This window comes from Macadamia integrifolia, chromosome 10 (assembly GCF_013358625.1).
Source record: "Macadamia integrifolia cultivar HAES 741 chromosome 10, SCU_Mint_v3, whole genome shotgun sequence".
NCBI classification, from domain to species: domain Eukaryota; kingdom Viridiplantae; phylum Streptophyta; class Magnoliopsida; order Proteales; family Proteaceae; genus Macadamia; species Macadamia integrifolia.
The window spans coordinates 28,737,900-28,759,100 of NC_056566.1; the positions used below are offsets into that span (position 1 = coordinate 28,737,900).

The following is a 21,201-nucleotide window of genomic DNA, read 5'->3' on the forward strand; positions in this document are numbered from 1 at the left end:
CCCCCCCCCCCCCCCCCCCCCCCAACATATATTACTGATTTACATTAATTTCAATGTAATAAAAACACAGTCGGTCCCCTATAAGTTACTTCATAGAATAGTGTGTAAGGTATAAAAATAAAGCACATGTGTGAAACAGGGAAAGGAAGAGAACTCGAAACTTTTTAATGTTCTCTTTGACCTGAAAGTTCGGCGGGTGAAACCATCTCCCATTCTTGTTCATGGTGGGTGGCTCACTAAAAGTGAAAAAGGGAAAAACAAATTAAGTTCTTTTGAATTGTATCAGGTGGATACTAATTAGGCTAATCTTATGGGTTGATACATTTTGTGTCATATATGTATAAATTTGGGGTTCTAAGTGATTCATTATATATGTATTACATCTATTGCTTTCATTTAAATTTTTTAAAATCATCTCTTAATAAATGGTTATGTTTTTAATTAAGAGAACTATCATCACTAAAGTCTATTAGTTTTCCAAATATCACAAAGCATCTATTCTGTCGAGTTGATAAATAATATGTTCATTTCGACCGTTGGATAGAGAAGACATGATTTAGAAACTAGATTAGTCAACTGTCAAATTTTAGAGTCTAATTCAAATAAATTTCTATTTTGTGGTGACACATATCTTACGTATGACCATGCATGTGTATCAATACTCTAAACATTGCTATGCAGTCTCCCAATCTAAGTGGAATTAGACAATTTAGATTAAAAAAAATTAAGTGTTTGGCTTAGATTTGTCTTGTAATTTTCGAAGGCATCATCTTCCTTTGTTACATAGATAACTTCTTAACTTTTTTTTTTTTTTTTTTTTTTTTTTTATTTATTTTGTTTGTGTGTATGTCCTACTTTGAAAAATGTGAGGCTAATTTTACCATAAAAACAAAAAAATGTAAGCTAATTAAAGCCTTACATTTTATTGATATTAGGGCACCAAATAGCCTATCATATAGCATATATTAATTCCATTATGATGCTAAGCAACTTGACTGAGTTGGTATTCTCTCAAATTAATAATAATAAACATATATATATATATATATATGTGTGTGTGTATGTTAATTTGGTGTTGCCTATACCCAAACTAGTAATAAAAATTTCAAAATACTTCCATGCAGCCCCATTGATGTAGAAAACACCATATTGACAAGTTCTCTCTCCTCAAAATAAAACCATTATATATACAATTCAAAAAGTGCACACAACGTGTACCATTCGATATTTATTTTTTATTTTTGGTACATACCATTCGATTGAAATGACCTGAAAATGTAGCTTGATAAAATTTGTTAGGTGCCATTATTTTCCCATCACCAAAATAAAAACATTATTTTTCCATTAACTAATCTGACCCATCTGATCTTTACCAAAAATAATCTGACCCATCTGCTGTGCCACATGGCTGAAACTGAAATCACTCTCTCATCTTTTCTTTTTTTTCCTTTTTTTTTTTTTATCAATTGCTCTCACATCTTCCAGTATTGCTAGATTGCAAAATTTATTGCACATTAATTTACATCCAACCATGGGATTCCTCCCTCGCAAAACTGTGAAATTGGGGTTCTCAATGCTCCTCGACACCCAATGAGATATGTCCACTTTATGATGCTTTACTTCTAACCTCACAAGGTTTCGAAACAGAGCTTAGCTTGAGTCTCAATTAGGAACAACGATAATCTACATTTCACATGGCCTATAATTTCATGGATAGTTTCATTCATGATCGTGATGAAAAACATAATTTACAATTATAGACTTTGTTCATGCCACTAGGCATTTGATTAGAACATTACACAATGATCCAAACACTTTATCCTCTTAAGATGAACTCTTAAAAGTAGACAAATAATTCACTAATTATTGATATTTACAATAAATTCGTAATTAATAATCTGTACCACATTTTGGTGGAAATACAGAGTTCCACCTTTGCCACGCTATAGACCTCAAGTCGTAGCATATATAGCCCTGATCTATAGTAGCATGTATAGCCTCTCTCTCTCTCTCTAGGTTTTTTTTTTTTTTAGAAGAATCTCTCTCTCTCTCTCTCTCTCTCTCTCTCTCTAGTTGTGTGTTTGTTATTGTGCATCTCTTCCTAACTTATGGTCACACCCAGCTCCACCTAACAAATATTTAGCTCTACCGATAGATAGGCTTTCCCTTCTTCGACTAACAGTCTTAACGAGCGTGAACAACCAACGATTCATAGGTCACGTGGCTTAAACACAAGCAAGAACCGTCCGGTAGAACGACCAGTCAAAGCCACACCATCTTCTCTCCTCTTCTGTCCTCTCTCACACAAACCCCTAACTACTCTCTCTCTCTCTCTCTATACCTCTCTCTTTCTTCCTCTCTTCCCCCAACTCACAGCAGCGCAAACAATCATGCAATCATATCTATTTCTCGAACCTCTCCGAACCCTTAAAAGTCCCCAAACTTTTTAACCACCTGACCTGCAAATCTGCTGATCAACAATCCTTCTCTTTCTTCTCTTCAAACCTCACAGTAACTTCTCTTTGATCTTTCAATTCCGATCATAGTTTTCTCACTCAAATTTCACTCTTCTTCCTTCTTTCACTTGGGTAGGTTTTTCTAAACCAAAATTCAATTCCCTTCAGTTGAAGCATCGTCATCTTATATGGATTAAGAAGAAAGTCTTTAGACTCCACATAGCTTTTTTCTTTGCAATGGCAACTTTGCCCGGTAGCCGCCTGCAACAAATGTTGCAGTCGGCGGTGCAAGCAATTCAGTGGACTTATAGTCTCTTCTGGCAAGTCTGCCCACAACAAGGGTGAGTGAGTTCATCACTTAGAAATCTATAGAAAAAAAAAAAAAACCCCATAATTCATTAATCAATTTTCTCTATTGGGTTTGCAGGATCTTAGTATGGGGAGATGGGTACTACAATGGCCCAATCAAAACAAGGAAGACAGTGCAACCCATGGAGGTGAGTGCAGAAGAGGCATCTCTTCAAAGGAGTGAGCAGCTTAGAGAATTGTATGAGTCATTGTCGGCCGGCGAAACAAACCAGCCTGCTCGGCGACCTTGTGCCGCTTTGTCGCCGGAGGACTTAACGGAGTCTGAATGGTTCTATCTTATGTGTGTTTCCTTCTCTTTTCCACCCGGCGTGGGGTAAGTCTGGCTAACTAATTTACTATGCTTAATTCCTCAGTAATTTAATTTTTTTTTTTTTTGGTTCTTTTGGTTTATATTATCTTCTTGCAGCCTTGAGCATCTCAATGTAGTATTTTAATTACTATTCTGTAAAGATGAAAAAACTGATGTCGAAATTTCTCTATGTTCTACTTTCTTGTGTTACATTCATGTCACTATACCTTACCCACCAGTCTTCTCTCCCTCTTTCCCCTCCCACTTCAATGAGTGATAAATTCCCTTGATTTGGATTTCTTTGTATTTCCAAATTTACCTCCAAAGGACAGTGGAGAAAGTTAATGTTGGAGTCCCACTTACAATTCAAAATCCATCTCTCTCTCTCTCTCTCTCTAGGACTTGTCACAAGTTCCAGTTTAAAGTTTCTATATTCATGTTAAAGGTGAGAAAATATGAAAGTGATTCAATGGGTGTGGTTCATCTCAATTCTATGTAATCATTAAAAAATTATGAAAATAAAGGTATTGTGAACACAAGATTTTGGGTTTGCTGAGTGATAAATAATTCTATCCACATTGACAAGTAGCAATCAAATTCATATTAATTCAATAAATGACCTTTTAGTTTTCTTGATCATAAGTTTTTAGAAAGGCAACACATTGAGTTTTGTGGTTTCCATGATTAAAGGGTTAGGTGAGAAACTTGAGGCCTTCAGCCTTCTCTTCCTGATAAGAACTAATTGTACTGTTACTGTGAGAAACCAATGATGTTCTATTGTCTGAACCTGTTTGTTGTCAAGTCTTGGGTAAGCATTTAATTGTGTTACAGAGAATAGATTCTTGAGATTGCTGAAGACTTAAGGACAGAACTTGGATCACTAAAATTTTACCCTTATGGGAACTTCCCCAGTGGAAGAAAACTCAACCAATATATGGATACTCTTTAAATCTCTTTCTTTTTTCTCTTTTTTATCTTCAGTGAGCTTCTATAGGTGGAAAACTACCTACTCAATTATATATCTACTCTTAAAAGTCTGATTCTATTAATATAAGATGTTAGTAACAACTCTTAACATTTCTTTTGGATTTACTTCAAGTAAGGATCTATTCTCCACAAGAACACTAACACTAAAACCTTCTCAAAAGTGCAATGCAAGTGGAAATCTATGCGTAGAAATATATAATTAGTATTAACTCAAGTGTACATTAACATTCTAACAAAAGCAAGCTGTGTAGGTTACCAGGAAAGGCATTTACAAGAAGGCAACATGTGTGGCTTACCGGTGCAAACGAGGCGGATAGCAAGTCCTTTTCTAGGGCTATACTTGCCAAGGTAGTATTAATAGAATTCATCTTTAAAAGCTAACCATTAAAGAAAGGGTACCCAAGTACTCATAAGTCTTTTATATTTCCTTTTATATCAGAGTGCTCGCATACAGACTGTGGTTTGCATTCCTCTCATGGACGGCGTCGTAGAATTCGGAACCACAGAAAGGGTGAGAACATTCTATTCCATTTGATCAAATGGAAGCTCAAGCTCAGTATTGGAATTCATCAAAAATCGGAAAGTACTAGAACAAAACTCAATATGAATGCAGGTTCAGGAGGACCTGGGATTGATACAAAGGGTAAAGAGCTTCTTCCTAGACCAGCATCATCACCATCATCATCATCACCACCACAACCCGAAACCCGCTCTCTCTGAGCATTCCACGTCCAACCCGGCTAGTTCCTCGGACCGGCCTCGCTTCCATTCTCCACCACTACCAGCCATGTACTCGGCCCAGGAGGAAGACCCAGTTCCAGCTACTACCAATCAAGGAGACGATGACATAGAAGACGTAGACGAGGAGGAGGAAGAGGAAGAAGAAGAAGAAGAAGCTGCTGAGTCCGACTCAGAAACCGATACAGGTCGGAATAGTTCACCACCAAACGCATCCACGCAAGAACAAATCCGTCTGTGTGAACCAATCAACCAGGGGGTAGGAGTATCAGCATTAGCCCCAGTAGCTCAAGTTGCGGCGGAGCCAAGCGAGTTGATGCAGCTAGAGATGTCTGAAGATATTCGACTCGGATCACCCGACGATGCTTCCAACAACTTGGACTCGGACCTCCACATACTCGCTGGCAGCGGTGGCGGCGGCCAACCAGATCATCATCATCACCACCATCACCATCAACAGCGCCGGGCTGACTCGTTTAAAGCCGAGTCAACCCGGAGATGGCCACCATTGCCGGATACGCTCAACGTTCTCCAAAGTCAACCACCACACTCGGGTACGTTATTTATTTATTTATTTTGGTACCTAAAAGAGTCAATTCACCTCACAAATGTGAACTCACAGGCAATAAGGAAGGTCTTAGATCATCTGATAGTGTCGATTCAATCGTGGAGATTTCTCCACGTGGATCTGCTACTTTCCTTAGTTTTGTCCTTTCCTTCTACGTAGAGGCCTATCTGGGCCGTTGGATGGTTCTAGAGATTCGAAGTGGAATCTTAAAGAGTGCCCAGTTGTGCAGCGAAGACCTTAGAGGTTAGATATGGGAGTAAAAAGTAGATGTGAGACTTTCTGGTGAGACGAGTCAGTAGCGTCAGGAGTGAGGAGAACGCCATAAGATCCCTTTTCTCTTCCAGGGGTCACCCTCGGTTCACCTACCCAACTCACCCAAGGGCTAAGGATAAAGGTTCCCACGCTGCCAGTGTGAAGAATCTCTCTCACCCAGGGTTTTAGGTATCAATATCGAATCGATATCGGATGTGAGTATTGTATTGATATCTAAATGATATGAACCGATATGTATCGGTATCGGTGTGCTGATATCATGAACTATAAATCCCTGCTTCATGGCACACCAATCAACATCTTAGTATGTTAATATAGGACCCCCACAAGGGGGAGGAGAGAGCATGGTAAGACGGTTAGTTATGTGAAATGGTGTAGGCAAGAATCCCCACCAGTCGATGTAAGGATATTTTTCTTTAGGGGTATTTAAGACAATACGTAGAGCTGGTAGGTGTAGTATTACAAAAATGCCATTGGATTAGTCCATAACTTCAGGCTCATAACTTCCTCCCCACTTGACAAAAATCGGGTGAACCACTCCAGGAGTCCCTGGTAACGTAATTTTCCCATTTTTAATCTTCTCGAATGTGTCAGCTACACACGTCAATTTGTGGGGTCCCGCAAGGAGACCGTTGCATTAAACTAATTCCACAGCTTTTCACCAAATCAACAAAAGGCATGTACTTTTTTTTTTTTAGGTAAAAACAAAAGGCCTGTGCTGATGCAATGACTGAACATGCAAAATTTTAAAACTCAGAACCATTTCATAACTGTGTGCCAATTCACCGGCAGTGTGGGTGAAACTGTCACCCACCCTTTGACAGTGTGGGGCCTGTGGGTAATCTTAGAAACGATTTTGTCTAATAGATGCGGGACCCACATCGTGTTGGTGTGGGAACCACATCATCCAATAGATGGCCCACATTTTGTGATTATTAATTCCTAGGGTTTTGCTAACATTACCTAATGTGTGAGGCAGGTTTCTCATCACCCAACAAAAGCTAGAAAGAGTAAGAGATCTCATAACCACTTTTGTTGTCGTTTTAACTCCATTTTTGCGTTTTATTTATGCAGCGACCCCTCAAATGGAAGAATTGACGCAAGAGGACACCCACTACTCCCAAACAGTATCCACCATACTCCAACAAAACCCGACCCGATGGTCTGAATCTTACATGGCGTTCGGATACTCACAACAGTCAGCCTTCTCCAAGTGGAACAGCCGAAACGATCACCTGCTCCACCTTCCTTTGGAAGGCACCTCCCAATGGCTTCTCAAGTACATCCTCTTCAGTGTACCGTTCCTCCACATCAAATACCGGGACGAAAACTCTCCAAAATCTTCCCGAGATGCCGATACGGCGACACGGTTCCGTAAAGTTACACCCCAAGACGAGCTCAGCGCCAACCATGTCCTCGCCGAGCGCCGTCGCCGTGAGAAGCTTAACGAGCGTTTCATCATCCTACGGTCACTTGTCCCCTTTGTCACCAAGATGGACAAAGCCTCCATCTTAGGCGACACCATAGAGTACGTCAAGCAGCTCCGCCGTAGGATCCAAGACCTTGAGTCTCGTAACCGTCAGATGGAGGTTGATCAACGGTCTTCCAGGGGTGCGGAACCTCAGAAGAGTGGTGGATCTAAGGATCAGCAGCAGCGAAGTGGACCTGGGAGCAGTGGTGTTACGGCGGTTCAGGAGCGAACCCGTGGGTTACCCGGATCCGATAAGAAGAAGTTGAGAATCGTGGAAACCACGGGTGGTACGAAGGCGAAAGTGTTGGACCCTGTGCCCATTGTTGGCACCACCGTACAGGTGTCCATCATCGAGGCTGATGCACTGTTGGAGCTTCAGTGCACGTACAGGGAAAATTTACTACTCGAGATAATGCAAATACTTCGGGAGCTGCGGTTTGAGATCACAGCCGTCCAGTCCTCCTCAACCAATGGCATCTTCAATGCCGAGTTAAGGGCTAAGGTATGAACTATGAACCTGACCCCACTCTTTAAATTCATTAGATTCTCTTTGGACGATCATAACTAATGTATTTATCCTATAGAATTTTGAACGGTGCTTGATTAATTATTGCTTTCTTCAGGTGAAGGATCACAGCAGTGGAAGAAAACCGAGTATTGTGGAAGTCAAAAGGACCATACACCAAATCATAGCCCAAAGTAGAACAAGCAGCACCGATTTGTGATTTTTTTTATTTAAAAAAAAAAAAATGGAAAATGTGAAGGGTTTAGAAATTGTAGAGAGAAATCGACCATTTTTTAAAGGGAAGTGGTCGTACGCTTACTAATGGCTGATTTATGTGTAATAATATACTAATTTGTCCTTGTGAGATATGTGTAAACTGGAGGCCTCTTTGGGTAGTTTATAATGCTATTGTTTACTTATTTCTTGGAAATAACTTCTAGAATTAATTATGAATTCCAAAAAAAAAAAGTTTTAGTTATTTCTAAATAAAAAAATAGGTTTGTTATCCATTTGTCTAGGAAAATGATCCGATCTAAATTCATATTTTATGAAATACTAAAAAATTGAAATAAATAAAAATCATACCAAATCAAAATCAATTGAAAACCAAAGTTGCTTTAGGCAAATGCTCTAATCGAAGTGCTCAACGGACCCTTTTAATCTTATAAAACCCTTTCCTGGGTTCGACTTGATGCAAAAACAATTTTTGATACAACCTAATTTATTCATATCCTTAATATATTAAATTTAATAAAAAAAATACCTCAATATATTAAATAAGTGTTTAGATCGAGCTACAATACATTTTTATTTAAATTATTATAATTACATTATTTTATTCTAAATTCTATCCACAAGAGTAATCATTCATCAAAGGTCTCTTTTATTGTACCCTTTTATGTGTTTGAAAAGGGACAGTCATTTATTATTAAATTAATAAGAGACACCCGATATCTCTATCTACTCATTCAAAAGTCTCTTTTATTAGTTTGAATGGAAGAAGAAATTTTATTCCTTTAAGATTTTAATTAGCCTCACTCATTTTCAAACTAAAATTGATAAACCCGTCTAAAACCATGTTGAACCAATTGTTTGACTAACTAAATTTCTCCGTGAGACAATAGGGCTATTGAAGCATATCTAACAATAAGAAATGCTTAAGTATTAAGTCTAAGATAATCACACTAAGTCTAAGATAATCACACACAATCAACAATGGGACTAAATTTCTCTGTGACACAATAGGGCAATTGAAGCATATATAACAATAAAAAAAACACTTAAGCATTAAGTCTAAGATAATCGCACGCAATCCAAAACATTTTTGACATTGAATACACACAATAGAGAATCCAAATCCCTAATTAGATGATAATAACTTTAATAACTTCTTGTCATTTTGAGTGAAAAAAATACGATATGAATTTATTTATTTCAACCTGCAAAATCCAAGTTTTCTTGACACAAAATAGTAAGGTGAGAATAAAATCATCCATGTATATTTACATCGCAAACCATTTCTCATCCTACCCTTTATCCAAAGTTCCATAATTTTGGATAAAATTTTAGGTGAAAAGAAGAGAAGAAAAAATTACTGTCACATATAGGCCAAGAAATTATAACACATTCAAATAAAAAAATTATAAAATGTCATTGTTTACCCTAATTTACGTTCCTGTATTTAACCCTATACGGCTATTCCTGTATGGCCCAAAACTTCTCCCTTCCGCCCCTTTTTGTCCGCCTAACAAACCTGGCCTAATTGAGTTTATCGTCAGCATGTGGTACACGTTGGTAATAAAAAAAAGGTCAAGCTTGCAAACAGCCAGAAGAAGATCATAGCAGAGGCCTGAGTGTTTTTCCCTAGAAGTGAACCATGATTTTTCAGGCCCAGAAGTCCAAACGACGATACGATATTCCGATCAATCAAAATTAAACAGTACATGCCACATCTTCAACCCATGGATCAAGGTATCAGTACTATATCGGCCATATCGGTATCTCACCTGATGCCGACATGGTGCCAATGCGGATCAGAATTTCTCAAGCTAAACTAAAATATAATTTAACATTCTCTTCTTGGGCAAACCAAAGCCCAATAGGATCATTACAAACACACACCAAAAAAGATTACAAATCAACGACCATCTTGATCATCATCATCATCCTGGTTAAGCGTTGACTATCATCCCACCGTTGGGATGGAGGACCTGACCGGTTATGTAAGACGAATCCGCCGGAGAAGCAAGAAAAACAAAACACGGCGCCACCTCATGAGGCTGCCCTGCCCTCCCCATAGGCGTCTCCGATCCAAACTTAGAACACTCCTCCTCATTAAACGACGCCGGAATCAAAGGCGTCCAGATAGGTCCAGGTGCCACTCCATTCACACGGATACCCTTTCCCGCCAGATGCAAAGCCAAACCCCTAACGAACGCCACGATCGCACCCTTAGTCGCCGTATAATCCAAAAGCTTAGGGTTTCCCTTGTAAGCATTCACGGAAGTAGTACAGATTATGGAACTACCTTCCTCCATGTGCTTCAAAGCATGCCTGACAATAAAAAAGTGAGAGAAGATATTGGTCCTAAATACCCTTTCCAATCTCTCCTCATTTATGTCCTCTACGGACGCTGACTTGTACTGCTCTGCGGCATTGTTGACCAAGATGTCGATCCCTCCAAAAGCTTTGACCACTTCGTCAACCACTCGTTTGCATTTCTCGTCGAATCCTAGATCTGTTGGGATGGCCATGGGATCCTTAGCTTCTGGGGTCTTGGCTTGTTTGATCATTTGTAAGGTATCCTGGGAGTCCTTATCCTCTTCTCCTTTCACGTACGTGAAGGCTACCGTGGCACCTTCCAGTGAGAAGCAGTGGCACACTGCCCTTCCTATCCCTGAGTCTCCCCCCGTCACCAGCGCCACCTTACCCTGCAAAGAAATAACTAAGAAGAGATCAGATTTCCATTAGATTACCCAAAATCTAAATGGATCAAACATCAATTTGATTGATTACGTGGAGCTTATTGGCTGGTTTGTATTCATGGCTGGTTGCTTGAGGGATGGGGTCCATGACGTGTTCTTTGCCAGGTTGCTTCTCTTGCTTCTGAGGTGGGAATTGCTGGCCACCACCGGACGCCATTCTCCGGAAAATTAAGAATTTGTTGGATTTGGAAGAGTTTCCGGTGAATTTGGCCGGATTAAGGAATATTCCGAGCAAATGAACGGTCTGAGACGATTGATTTTGAAAGCAGTTGAAACCGCACGGTAGAGCATGAAAGGTAATGTCATATGGTGGTGGATAATGGATCATCTTGGTTTGTTTTATAAGAGAAAATGGGGGGTATGAATGGAAGCCACGTGTCTTTTGAATGTGTTTACGTGTCCATTGGAACGCATGCACAGCAGGGACACATTAATACCGTAAATCTGTACTAATTAATTGGCTCTATATATAGGATAGAGTAGAGCAGAGGAATGCAGGATCCCACGTGTTGGCATAGGAGACAGCTTTACTTCGCCTAATCAGATGTGTGATCGGATGTTGGAAAATCAAGGGGATGATGGTTTTGGCAAATGGAATTGTTGAGAGAGAGAGAGAGAGAGAGAGAGAGAGAGAGAGAGAGAGAGAGAGAGAGAGAGAGAGAGAGAACCTACTTTAGAGTCATGAAGTATTGGGTAGTTGTAATAAGGAGAAGTGGAGTAGTGGAGGGAGAATAAGGGTATCAACGGGTCGGGTCGGGTCGGTTTCGTTCCCAATGGAATTGAATTTGGTGTTGGAATGGTGAAATCAAAATCAAATCAATAAGAAAATTTTAGCTTCAGTTTTGGTGCAGTATGGTTTTGGTTTAGTTTCAATTTCTTATATTGATTTGTAATTGGATTGGTTTCTGTTATTTGTTTGATTTGAGTTTGGTTTTCATACAAAACTTGGTTTTTTAATAAATTTTGAGCTGTTTTTGGTTTCTTACTAATTTGATTTTGGTTTCAATCCAGATTTTGTATCGATTTTGATTTGATTTTGGATCGATTCGATTTCCAATGTGATTCGGATTGTTGGGGTTACAATATCACAAACCAAAACCAACCAAATAAGCTTTGGATTTTATTTGGGCTGAATTCAATTGAATCGGTTCATAACAGTTTTGCCAATTCGGTTTAAGTATTGCCAGACTTAAGGGAGAAGTCATGTAACTTCTATAAAAACTATTTATTGGTATTTTCATATGAAATATATATGTGTTGAATTCATGGATTTAGGTATCGATATTGGTCTACTAATAGTATTAGTTTGGTGGGTTATTTTTATCTTTATTTTTCATAAAATAAAATTAGTTTCTCTAAAATTTTATCCTTAATATCGATACAATATTCAATCCTTGATCAATCAAGTATCGATATTAGATGATATAGAAACAATATCGATACTTAAACCCATGGTTGGATTTCCTACAATTCAAGCCTTCCTAAATTCTCTCTGCTGCTCTTTTCTTTGCCTTCTTCATAATAGGAAAATGTGGACAGAGTGTCCACATACCATTTTCATATGAACTCTATTTGGATGGAGGGCCCATCACACAGACCACCAATGAAAAGTTCATTGTATTTATTTGGATTTGTGGATGAACTTTTTTTTTTGTGTTTTTGAAAGAGTGAACCATTCACTATGGGTGTAGAAAAACTTTTCCTTGTATTCTTTAATGATATGATTCAGCCATGCCTAATCGCCATGACCCTTTTGTAACAAAGAATAATAATATTAAAAAAATGCGATGACCTTTTTACCAAAATAATAATAATAAATTAATATAACCCCAATTATTTACTATGTAGGAAATAATATTGTTTAGGGAAAAGATTACACAAACATCCATGTACTACCACAAGCTAGTGTTTAGTTTGTCAATCTTTTTCTTTGCTTTTTGAACACTATTGCCCTCCGAGGAGTGTTTGTCAAGAATTTCATAAATCTAGCTAAACTATCAAAATAGGAAAAATGTTGGGTATGCTATGTTCTATCTCTTTCCTCCTTCTCTTGGAAAAGTTCTCTATGCCCTTCTTATCCAAACCCTCCCATTGGTTGAATCGCTTGCTCCAGGAAAGCACCCAGCATACCTAACGTCCTCACATAAAAAAATAAAAAAAAGGGGCTAGGCACTTGGGCTTTCAAATTACGTTATACATGAAAAAGAAAAAATTGTCACCATGGTTATGGATCGAGTATACATCATGAATAATGTTATGTTCGAAGTCACATAAATAGAAACCTTTAAATTACTTTTTTAATATAGATTCAAATGAAATATTTCATTACCCATATCATTTTGGTTTGGGAACTCAAACTTAAATTATGAGTGAAATTATCAGAAACCAAAATGGAAAAATAATAATAATAATAATAATAATAATAATAATAATAATAATAATAATAATAATAACAATTGTATAAAAAAAAAGTCTTGATAAAAAATCTCCTCAAAAGACAAAATCACTTTGGTTTCTAGTTAAGGGACACTTTTATCTACTTGTTTGCTTAATTGAATTACACAGTTAATTCTCAATTTTGAAGAATGGAAGACAACCCTGCTAGTCTGGTGTAGAGAACATCTTAGACACAATCTCTGTTTTCAACGGCTATGAAAAGACAACTCTGCCCTCTGAAACAGTGGCTATCTAGGTGTTTCGTATGCCAGATTGACAGGTAGGAATATCAATTATAGGCCTTGCTTGTCAAACCCGATCGAACCCCACTGTTTAAATCTGAACCAGCCTGGCCCAATTAATAAATGCGGCAAGCTAGTAGGTCATTCGTGATGTAAAGGTGCTATCCAACGGTAAGGGTGTTAATCGGTTAGGATTCGGTTCAAAAGGTTTGGTTCGATTCGATTCGGTTCACATATATTTTGGTTGAAACCATAACCGCACCATTTACTAAACGGTTGCACTTTCTGAAACTGTAACCATTTAGTAAACAGTTTCGGTTTCCACAGTTTCGATTTCATGGTTTTAAACGGTTTCGATTTTGATTTATTCCATACGGTTTCTAAACGGTTAGCAATCGGTTTGCTAGTTTATTCGCATGTTTACTAAAATTTGCTTTTGGTGATAAACGATTCAATCTTTAGAATGTGAAATGCAAACCATTATGTGTTTGTTAAAACAATCAAACAACTAAGCAAAAGATAATATTTTGATAAAAAAATATTCTCAAGGGCATCTGACAAGTCAATAAGTAATGCTTAGAACAAGGATTTTCTTCATCTCCCCCCTCAGATAATGTGTTCTAATATTGGAAAATATATATTTAATATGCTATGGTATAAGCAAAAATTGCATTTTTATCAGTATACATTCTACTTAGTGTGTTGGATTAATTTAATTGGCATTCCAAACAATGAGCAAATTACCTCTAGAATTACTTACTGGCTTGTAGCACTCAATCTTTGAATCAAAAGAGATACTAATGATATTTTGCAATCACTTTTTTAATCTTTAAAAGGGTTAATCGGATCGATTTTGACAGTTTAAATGGTTTGATTTTCACAGTTTTAATTCGATTTGAAACCACAGATTAAACGGCTCAATTCGGTTTCAACCCATTTAGTTAATTGGCCTGAAACTTTAAACCATAACCGAACCATTTACTAGACAGTTTTGTGATTTCGGTGTAAATGGTTCGATTTCGGTTTCAAATTCACATCCTTATCCAATAGGCACCCAGCTAAGACCCACCGTTTAATAGCCTAACTTAACCCAACATGTTTAAACCGATTTATAGCTCGTTTAGATCCTGTTTACCAAGCCCAACACATCTAAATACCGATTATAACCCATTTAGGGCCTGATTATAGTATGTTTAGAAACAAATGTGTTATTAACCCATTTAAAGCTCAACTAAGACCCATTTAGCTCGATTACTATCAGCCCGATTAAAGACTTTATAAATAAGACCATGACTAAAATATGAGGACTGATTACTTAAATGGACCTACCATTGTGCAAAGTCTTTAAAAAAAAAAAACCGATTGGAGAGTTTGAGACCCCTACCAGCAGGGTTCCTCCTCCCTTTAAAGATTTTCTCTCCACTTCTCTTTCTAAGAAACAAACACCAACAGATATTCATAATACTGTGAAAGTCGTAGAAATATTAATCTCACCCTGTTCATAGTTTCCAATTGTCATTGGTATCAATGAGGATGCTTGTTTCTTTAAAATCTTGTCAGAAAATCATACCTAATATAAACCCTCTAAATGATACCGTATTTTAACCCCTCTTAGAATTTAAAAGGTCAAAAGTAACCATAAAGAATCATGATTAGGAATTAGTAAAACCCTTCACAGTCCCAAGACTCCCAACTCTTGAGCCTTTTTATAATTTGTTGTAATCATAAAATGTTGTTGACAAGATTACCAACTCTTCTACCTTCTATCCTCCTCTCTGAATCCCAGTAATGAGATCATCCCTGTATACTCCTAAACTATACTTCTCATTCAATAAAAAAAGTGGGTATTTCATATTTTTACTAATATATGGGGTGCTCAAACTGTACCACTGCTTTGGTGTAAGAGTCTCATCTCAAGCTACATCTCACAGTTCAGAATTGTAAATCACTCCGACCGCTGTTTGGTATGGCAGCTCATAACAATATGATTCCCAGTATATCTACCAAATTCCACAGTGACAAGTTTAGGCTATAGTGAAATGTGCACAGGAATACATTACGTAAGAAGCATTACATGTTCTACCAAAAAAGAAGCATTACATGAAAAATGATGCATTTTACCAGTTCTTTTGAAATACAGATTCCACCAACAGAAGCAAGGGGAGCAGGATTACTCCTATGTTGGAGAGGCATATATCTCCTCACATTGCTTGATGAAGACATCAGTAGCAGTAAAATTAGAAAATAACTCTACCTATAATTTACCTATATATGTGAGATTTCTTTTATCGAAGTAAAACTGCAAATCAACCTTACATATCCAGGACAATGGATCAGTCACCTCTACGAATAAGGGGGGGGGGGGGTTGATTTTTTCTTGTATGCCCATTTATATAATTACATGATGCTTACACTCCACCAGCTTCCACAGCATTAAATTATGTCCTGTAAAATATACTGGAGCATCAGCATGCAACAATGAGAAGCAGAAGCAGAAACAGAGCTAAGTTCCAAGATATCAGATATTATAGTCTTCGCCTTCTTTTGTTCTGTGGCCTTCATTCTTTATTAGCAGGGTAAGAACATAATCAGATAGATGAACCAAATATTATGGAAAATGATCAAAACGTGAACCAAGTGTCAGACTAGATCTCCAGATCAACAATGAAAAATGGTGTCACCAGTGTTAGGATTAGTTAAGCAGCTTAGAATATAATACCCCCATATGGATTGTATGCTTGTAGTATAAAGTCCTATGATTTGTACTACAGTGTTAAGGTTTTAGAGTATTGTTTAAAAATAATAACAAAAGGGGAAAAGCTCCCTTGTGCATGTTATAGGAACTATTTCCATCATGTGTGCCACTTTTCGACCATGTGGACTGATGATTTGCAAACTGACCTTTTGATAAGTCACCAGTCAAATTTGGTGCCCTATCTCTATTTATATGGCCAAACATGTATAAGCTTTTCCCTTTGGTTTTCCAATGGTTCCTGTTTAGTTCTTGTTAAATTCTGTTTAAACCTCCATAACAAATGGCAATATAAGACAACTGAAATTTTGACAACATTGATGAATGAAGAACTTGCCCACCAAATTCATGCAAAGATAAACTGCCGAGTGACAGGTAATTAAGGATGATGACGAATGGGTTCTGGGTATGGGTCGCTGGAACCTGGTTCCCATAGGAGTATAATCTGAGTCATTCAATTGAGAACATTAAAGAGTATGAGCAAAAGAAAAAGAAAAGAAGAAACCGACAATGATAAGTCAATCAATAATACAACTCCAAAAGGGAAGAGTTTCAGACCTGTGCTTGAGGAACTTCCAGACGACCTGGGACAGAAGAAAGGCTTCCCATGACATGGAAAGGTACATTGGGATCTATACCATGAACATTTCCCTCATCATTTTTATTTTGGGACTGAACAATTGGATTTTCTTGCACACGCTTCCCGTCGTATGAAAAACCTGAGGTCCCTTCATTAGATCTGGAAGGCGATGCTGAACCTCCAGCACGCTTCGATATAGGATCTAGACGCTCCATAATGCGAGCAACACCAGCAATACCAGCACTCACCTCACGCTGAACTTCCCTGCTCAGCTCCTTAACTGAATTGTTTCGTGCCAATAGCTTCTCCCTGAAACCTCTTGTACTTCTCGAGATTGATTCTTTATATCTGTTATGTGAAGGCACACATATCAAATGAAAATATAAAACAGAACGTCAGTGCTGAAGAAGAATCAAGTTCCAATTTACTTACTTGGCAGAGGCAGCAGTTAATCTAGATTTAAGTGATTCCGAGAAGGAGAGTAACTCAGACGAGCGAGATCTTTGGGGACTGCTGGGTGGTGTCTGGCTAAAAGGATCCCTGAAAACAATTAAAGGATGATTAAGATAATGAATTCGGCCAAAAAAAAAAAAACCCTAACAAAAAATGGGATATCAATGCACAGTCATGTCAAACCCAACTTCTAAAAGGGCACAATCACAGGTTCTATCTAGCAGCTAACAAGCCCACAAAAAAGAATGAGTCAAGTGATACAAGTGATACAAGAAACAAGGACAAAGCTTAGAAATTAAGTCATATGGCAATGACAGCCATGGACTAGTAATATGGGAGCTATCACAATCAAACTACAGAAGTTTGCTAAGAAATCACATTGATTTGTCTAAATAAATAAGAACACTTACCAGACTCTGCACCTATTTGCATATGCACAAGTATCTTTGCATCACAAGAAAATATGATGAGAAAAATCGAAGAAAATGTGAAGTAAATTCCAAAAATTATCTTTCTTGAAGAATAAATAGAATGTGGGACAAATTGAAAGTGGTTGATTGTACCATATTCAAAATAATTAACAGAGGGTCAGGTGATGATAGCCAGGTTTTAGGACCATACCTATGGTCCGAAGTGTCAGAGCTCATATGTATATGAGAAGAAACTGGAGAGGATGGCAGCCGAGCATCGATGGAAGAAGGTAGGATACTTTCTGGAGAAGCATGAGGGGATAACATATATTGAGGTTCTGTTGGTTCAGTTATGTATGTATTGTGAACATCAGATTCATTTGCAGGAGAGGCAAAAACAAAGATTTGGGATGGATCCATGCCAGGAGTTCTGCACCTCTCCCCCCTAACAAAATGTGGCCTGCCAAGGGCATCAGCAGCTAGATGTTGCATAATTCGCTCATGAAAATATGAATCATCTGTGTAGGATGCATCCTGAAAATACAATTATTAATTTGAGAATAAGAGTAATATAATTTGAATATCTTCCATATCTATCAAAACCCAATAACTCACATGGCTGAATTGAAAGTCCTCAAGGGGAAGGTGAGTATCGGATAATCTATGCCTTGATCTTGAATTCCTTTCAATTTCCACTGCTGCAAGAAGCTCCTGACTAAATAAAAAGCAATAAATATATAAATAAATAAGGATGTGGAAAACAATAGAGAATTCGAAAGAAAACACTGATACAAAAATATGATGAGAACATTAAGTAACTCCTGTTTTAACAGAAAGCCCAAGTCCTCATTGATCTTGGATTGTTTGAGGAACTTTGTGCAAATGGATCGAAAATTTAGCATTATATGTTAAAGAAATATCTTTTTGAAAAGAAAGACACCCACCTGGCAGGGTCCTTCAAGACAAGCAACTGCCAGCATATTGGACACTCTTTGCTTCTTTGTGACCTGGAGCAAAACTTTTTGTTCAGTTTAAGATCTCGAACAAAAAAAAGTCATAGAGAACTTGGAATATGTGAAATCAGACACAAAGCCCATGGAGTGAATTATAATGTTTCTTAAGCCTACCATTCAAGAATACACTGAAGATGATACTCGTGTCTGCAATTGGTAATCTGAGAAGCAACCATATCAAAAGATTATCAGAACAAGGTAGCCAACCTTTCTAGCGATCACACACCCATATAACCATTGGTAAATAAATGACAGGATTCAAAAACTTTTCTTTTGGTAAAGAAGAAGATTAAGCACAAATATCACAGTAAACCACTAACTGAAGCCCCCCACAACCCAAACAAAGAAAAGATAAAAATAGAAATATAAAAATAAAAAACTATTTCCACAGCCCAAGTCTTCCATCAAAATCCACATTTTTAAGGAATTCCGTGAAACAAAATTAACAAAAAACTAGAAGCAATGAAGAACATACAGTGGCAGGATCACCAGAAGAGAAAGGCTCGAGGCAAATGCTACACCCGTCTTCACATCCATCTTGATCGGCAACTGGAGGCATTGGCGCCAACACGACCGGATTTTCGACTGAAGAAGTGAAACCCTCCATTAATTAACAAAACCCAACTGAATCAAAGAAATTTGATCGAAGGTGGACCTAGCAGAAACAAGAACGGACAGATCCCAGATTATATAGGAAAGAAGATAAGGATAGAAGGGAAACCTAGAAAGAATGAGGGGGAAGATGTTCTAGTGGTCAAAATTTGAATCCCTAAATGATTGAATTTGTCTTCTGGTGAGAAAGGAAGGAGAATAGACTGTGTCGTCGGCAAGTCTGGAAAATCCGCAGATGGGACCAAAGCTGTAGCGCGGAAGAAGAGGGAAAGTTGTACTGAGTGCGACACTGTATTTCCAAATCCGATTTAGACGGTTTTGACAATATCGATCACCTAGAGAGAGAGAGAGCCGGATGTCAAAACCCAGGCCTGCTCCGAGTGGCCCCGAAACCGTATCCACTAATTAACTGTTTATAAAAGCATACTGAGGGACCATTTGATAACGTTTAAGAAACGCGTTTCTGCTATTAAATGAAACAAAAAGTTTTTGATAAAAGTGTTTTGTTTTATTTGTTTTCAAAAATATAAATAGAAATTTCTACCAATTTATGGCTCAAAAAATGACCCAGGACTTATTAGGTTGTTTTTAGAAACGACTCGTGGTCAATCTTTTGCTAGTTACTATCGACTTCCAAAAACATGACTTATCAAACACCTTCAATTCCATTTATGTTTCTAGAAACGGAAATTAATGTTTCTACAGTTTCTTGAAATAGAAACGACAGAAACTTTGGGCCCTGAGTTTCCCAACACTACTAGTGAGAATCTCCACATCGACTCTATTCAATCTAATCACATGTTAACATCACCAATGAAGAAGAGATTTCTCTTGTCGATGCCTAAAGCAAAACTTATGTTGCGTTTAGAATGTTCCAGAAAATCGTTTTTTTATTTCATTTATTTTATGGGAATGAAAAAATGGAATAAAGCTTTTTGGTTCATTTATGGTGTGTTCCTTTTTTTTTTTTTTTTTAACAAAAAGTGAAAGAAAAAAAAAACCAAAAAAAGTGTAGAAATGAGAATTGACGGAACAATAAAAGGCAGTTCTATCGTTTCAATTCCGTTAAAAAAAAATGATATTTTGATACATAAATTGAAATTTCCATTTTTTACACGAAACGTCGTTTTTGGAACATAAATATTTTCTATTTTTTACACGAAACATCGTTTTTGGAACAGAAACTTCACCAAACGCAACCTTAGGCTCCGTTTGGTATCGTTCTAAAAAAACGTTTCTGGAGTTTTTTCGTTCTATTGGAACGAAAAAACGGAATCTTCTGTTTGGTGCACTTATGGTCCGTTTCTGTTTTTTTTTTGAACAAAAAGTGAAAAACAAAAAAACTGAAAAAACGAAATTGGACAGAACTCCAAAATGGAGTTCCGTCTTCCCAGTTTCGTTCCATTTTACCAAAAAAAAAAAAAAAAAAATCTCGACAAAAATCTGAAATTTTGAAACACCATTTTTTCGTTTAAAAACTGCGTTTTGACACTGAAACTGAAATTTTCGTTTTTGACACGAAACAACATTTCTGTAACAGAAACGATACCAAACGGGCCCTTAGTATTTAAGAGCAAGAGAACCCTAGCACACGTGGTTGATGGGAGGGTGCGCATGAGCATTTACAGCGTAGGTAGTATGATATTTTTCGAACACATTGTGTTTAAGTGTAGACACACATTAGTGGGTAGTGGTCTTTCTTCTATTTATTAAAGAGTCTTATGTAGGGGAGCAAATTTGGGCCAATCGGTTGGCCCGAGCTTGCCTTAGCACGCCCTTGAGCCCATGTAGGGTGTGGACTAAGATATCTTAACCTTGAGGACGGGTCAAGATTGAAAATTTCTAGCCCTAAGTTAGGCTCGGGTTGGGTCAAACCAGGGCATGGTTGAGGCCTTGGGCAAAGCCCGATAAGACCTAACCTGGCCCTACCCTCTTTTTCTTCTTCTTCCTCTTTTTTATCATACTTCTTCTCCTCGATCCGACTCTGCCTAGCCCAGCCCAGCCCAACCCCTGCATCTCCCTTCCCCTTCCCCTTTGCCATAGTTAGGGCTAATCAAGGACAA

General features: G+C 37.7%; 3 protein-coding genes across 6 annotated transcripts; 1 reads left to right on the plus strand and 2 right to left on the minus strand.

The window, feature by feature from the left end:
• Positions 1-2,330: 2,330 nt before the first annotated feature.
• LOC122091726 (transcription factor BHLH42) lies at positions 2,331-8,086 on the plus strand. The gene is made up of 7 exons (XM_042661833.1): positions 2,331-2,797; positions 2,884-3,138; positions 4,353-4,449; positions 4,541-4,612; positions 4,715-5,393; positions 6,755-7,653; positions 7,775-8,086. Exons 1-7 carry the CDS (start codon positions 2,694-2,696, stop codon positions 7,874-7,876), a joined length of 2,208 nt encoding a protein of 735 aa, XP_042517767.1. The 5' UTR covers positions 2,331-2,693; the 3' UTR covers positions 7,877-8,086.
• Positions 8,087-9,572: 1,486 nt separating this feature from the next.
• LOC122091283 (glucose and ribitol dehydrogenase-like) lies at positions 9,573-10,945 on the minus strand. The gene is made up of 2 exons (XM_042661143.1): positions 10,672-10,945; positions 9,573-10,586 (listed from the first exon to the last, which is right to left on the minus strand). Exons 1-2 carry the CDS (start codon positions 10,795-10,797, stop codon positions 9,828-9,830), a joined length of 885 nt encoding a protein of 294 aa, XP_042517077.1. The 5' UTR covers positions 10,798-10,945; the 3' UTR covers positions 9,573-9,827.
• Positions 10,946-15,348: 4,403 nt separating this feature from the next.
• Positions 15,349-19,496, minus strand: LOC122090788 (E3 ubiquitin-protein ligase RHF1A-like). 4 transcript variants are annotated; one of them, XM_042660508.1, is made up of 9 exons: positions 19,002-19,495; positions 18,641-18,687; positions 18,458-18,520; positions 18,129-18,228; positions 17,725-18,047; positions 17,083-17,190; positions 16,629-16,998; positions 16,412-16,515; positions 15,349-15,763 (listed from the first exon to the last, which is right to left on the minus strand). In XM_042660508.1, the coding sequence occupies exons 1-8, from the start codon at positions 19,131-19,133 to the stop codon at positions 16,450-16,452; spliced, it is 1,209 nt and encodes a 402-aa protein (XP_042516442.1). In that variant the 5' UTR covers positions 19,134-19,495; the 3' UTR covers positions 15,349-15,763; positions 16,412-16,449. The 4 variants fall into 4 exon arrangements, with proteins under 4 accessions (XP_042516442.1, XP_042516444.1, XP_042516443.1 ...); XM_042660509.1 differs by lacking the exon at positions 15,349-15,763 and having other exon boundaries at positions 16,210-16,515; positions 19,002-19,111; positions 19,248-19,496; XM_042660510.1 differs by lacking the exon at positions 16,412-16,515 and having other exon boundaries at positions 19,002-19,491.
• Between the last annotated feature and the right edge of the window lie 1,705 nt (positions 19,497-21,201).

Bases quoted from the DNA above. Each gene is read 5' to 3' on its own strand.
- LOC122091726 (XM_042661833.1), top strand. From the start codon at position 2,694: ATGGCAACTTTGCCCGGTAGCCGCCTGCAACAAATGTTGCAGTCGGCG. The intron at 4,613-4,714 runs GTGAGAACATTC...ATATGAATGCAG, and splicing joins AATTCGGAACCACAGAAAGG to GTTCAGGAGGACCTGGGATT. The intron at 7,654-7,774 runs GTATGAACTATG...TGCTTTCTTCAG, and splicing joins ATGCCGAGTTAAGGGCTAAG to GTGAAGGATCACAGCAGTGG.
- LOC122091283 (XM_042661143.1), bottom strand. From the start codon at position 10,797: ATGGCGTCCGGTGGTGGCCAGCAATTCCCACCTCAGAAGCAAGAGAAG. The intron at 10,587-10,671 runs GTAATCAATCAA...ATTTCTTTGCAG, and splicing joins AACCAGCCAATAAGCTCCAC to GGTAAGGTGGCGCTGGTGAC.
- LOC122090788 (XM_042660508.1), bottom strand. From the start codon at position 19,133: ATGGAGGGTTTCACTTCTTCAGTCGAAAATCCGGTCGTGTTGGCGCCA. The intron at 18,688-19,001 runs GTATGTTCTTCA...GTTGCTTCTCAG, and splicing joins CTTCTGGTGATCCTGCCACT to ATTACCAATTGCAGACACGA. The intron at 16,999-17,082 runs GTAAGTAAATTG...TTCACATAACAG, and splicing joins TTAACTGCTGCCTCTGCCAA to ATATAAAGAATCAATCTCGA.